General features: G+C 48.8%; 1 protein-coding gene across 1 annotated transcript; it reads right to left on the bottom strand.

Moving 5' to 3' along the window:
• Window positions 1-381: 381 nt before the first annotated feature.
• YOD1 (YOD1 deubiquitinase) lies at window positions 382-2,489 on the bottom strand. Its single transcript, XM_018079832.2, has one exon. It carries the CDS (start codon window positions 2,243-2,245, stop codon window positions 1,610-1,612), a length of 636 nt encoding a protein of 211 aa, XP_017935321.1. The 5' UTR covers window positions 2,246-2,489; the 3' UTR covers window positions 382-1,609.
• Between the last annotated feature and the right edge of the window lie 64 nt (window positions 2,490-2,553).

Here is a 2,553-nt window from a genome sequence, read left to right as displayed (position 1 = left end):
GACCTTCCTGTGTTTCAAGATCCAACCGGGAGCTTTCGCTGAGAACTTCAGTGAAACGTGATTTTTGTGTAGAAAAGGTGGTTCTGCTGCACCACTTTAGTCAGGTGCCTTAAAGAATGGAGGCCTTTAAAACTGGATTTTAGGTTCCATGTGGAAAGTGGGTTTTTTTTTCTGCCTCAGTCCAAAGATAGATGCACGTTCTTGCTCCTCGTTTTAAAAGTGCAAGGAAGGTCACTCAAGACAGTAACAGAAAAATGGCAGGCAAAGAATATTTTAAAATTCAAGAAACAAGTATGTGTTGCAGGCATTTCAAAGGAAAAAAAAAAATCCCCTTCAGTAATATGCACCTTTACAGCACCTTTTAAAAGACCTCAAAAGCACTTGCAGTTCAGCCTCACAACCCCACTGTGAGGTAAGATATTAAACCCATTTAATCTTCCCTGATACTCAACAGTACAAATACAGCTTATTTTGTTCTGAAATTTCAACTGCACCTTTTATTATCAGAATTAAAAGTCTTGCTACTCTACAGTCACCAGTGATAAAACAAACACATTAAGGCAGAAAGCAGATGAAGAAACTTCAAGCCTCCCTTCTGGCTCAGCACTCTGGCCTTTAAAGGGCAAAACTTATTACCAGCAAAGAGTGAGAACTCAACCTTAAAGTGCTCATAATACAGTATTTGGAACCTGGAACAGCTTTGTAACACTATGGCCATGACTGGCTCTACTCAAGTAAAGTCTGCTTAAATGTATTTAACAGATGCAAATTAAGTCAATTCCCTAACTACTTATTTCCCTCTTGCCATAATTTCCAATACTATTAAGAAGAAGAATACCAAGTATTCCAGGAAAACATGCCTACGTTCTGATGCAGTGTAAACACCAGGGGGGTTGAGTTATTTTTTTTCAAGCAACTAAAAACTACCTATGGAGGATTAATAGGTTTATTCAACACTTATCCATCTACTCATTAATTTAAAGAAGGCTACCTTAAAGCTTAGAGGCCACTTCTTTCCCTAAAGTTCTCTTCACACAAACTACAGTCTGCTCCTGATGGCGACATGGTGTAGGGCAGCTCTGAGATCCTCTTTTTACTACAAATTGCATTTTGATGTTGTATTTGCTATTTCAATTACACGAGCAGCTTCTCCTCTGAGGAGTGCTCCCACGTGCAAAGCCTAATTCTTAGTGTAAGTAATGCTATGTGTGTTTCCTAAACCTTTGGATTAATCACTTGGAAAACGTAGAGAGGTTCACTCAGCAACTCAGAGGTGGATTTTACACCAGTGTTGAGCCCGATTGTGTCTGTCTGCTCAGACCACACACAAAAGGTTATTCCAGGAATCGAGGTGTAGCTGCCCCTGCCCACCACCTGCTACGTGAGGAGATCCCTATTTCCAATCCCCTCTTCCCAAACCTGGCCACCAGGAAGTTAACTTTGCTACTCTGCTTTTCAAGCTTTTCTATCTTTTTTTTTTTTTTTTTTTTTTTTTGTCACGAACGGAGTTTTTTTTTCATGGTTGCAAAAACAGCTTATCTGGGGGGAATCCAGAATCTGATCCTGGACCGGTGAGGTAGTTGATGGAACCATCCTCATGCTGCCCGTGTCACACCTCCCCGAAGTTGGTGTGTCCAGTCTCCTTGGCGTGCTCCCTGGCCTCCAGCTGCCCCGTGAGTCCCTTCTGGCACACCATGCAGCGCAGGGCGAAGCGGTTCACGTCCGTGAACTGCCTCTTCCTCCTGGCCTCGTCCGCCAGCTCCAGGGCCTGCGCCAGCACCACGTCGTCGCTCGTGGAGAAGATGGTCTGGGGGGGAATGTCCGAGTCGGGGATCCGGCGCTCCAGGGGGTCGTAGTGGATCCCGTCGTAGATCAGCAGGACGCGCTTGGCGTAGCCGGCGTCCTCCCCGAAGCGGTCGATGCGCACGGTCTGCGTGTCCACCACGCAGATCTCGCACTGGTAGAACTTGGACAGGATGGACACCTCGATGGCCCCCCCCCAGGTGTCCTCCCTCCTGATCCAGTCACAGTACTCCCTGTTGGTTTTGCCCAGCACGGCCTCGCAGTAGGACTCGGGGTCGCTGGCCACGATCTGGGCGATGAGGTTCCGCATCTCCGGGGCGCAGCCGGGGTCGTACACGCCGCCCTCCACCACGTAGGACACGCTGGTGAACAGGCAGGAATTGTCTGCTGGGACCACCCTCCTGGCCAGCACGGGCACGGCCTCCCTGAGCGGGTGGGACATGGTTCTCTTGGCCACCACAGGCGGGTCGGGGTCGGGCTTGGACGTGTCCTCCTCGACTATGAGGGTGTCACCTGCCAGAGGGGAGACATGGGAGAGGTGAGAGGGACGCAAGCAGGTGGAGTTTAAAGCTGCTGTTAAAACACAACAACACAGCTGTGGTGGTGTTGTTGCTGTTGCTGAGGGTCATAGAACAGAATCATGGAACCGTGGAATGGTTTGAGTTGGAAGGGACCTTAAAGATCACCCAGTTCCACCCTCCGCTAGCCCAGGTTCCGAGCCCCGTCCAACCTGGCCTTGGACACTTCCAG

This window comes from Manacus vitellinus, unplaced genomic scaffold (assembly GCF_001715985.3).
Source record: "Manacus vitellinus isolate BGI_N305 unplaced genomic scaffold, ASM171598v3 scaffold_47_pilon, whole genome shotgun sequence".
NCBI lineage: Eukaryota > Metazoa > Chordata > Aves > Passeriformes > Pipridae > Manacus > Manacus vitellinus.
This window is presented reverse-complemented; position numbering and strand designations above follow the sequence as displayed.

Coding starts and splice junctions, on each gene's coding strand:
- YOD1 (XM_018079832.2), bottom strand. CDS start 2,245: ATGTCCCACCCGCTCAGGGAGGCCGTGCCCGTGCTGGCCAGGAGGGTG.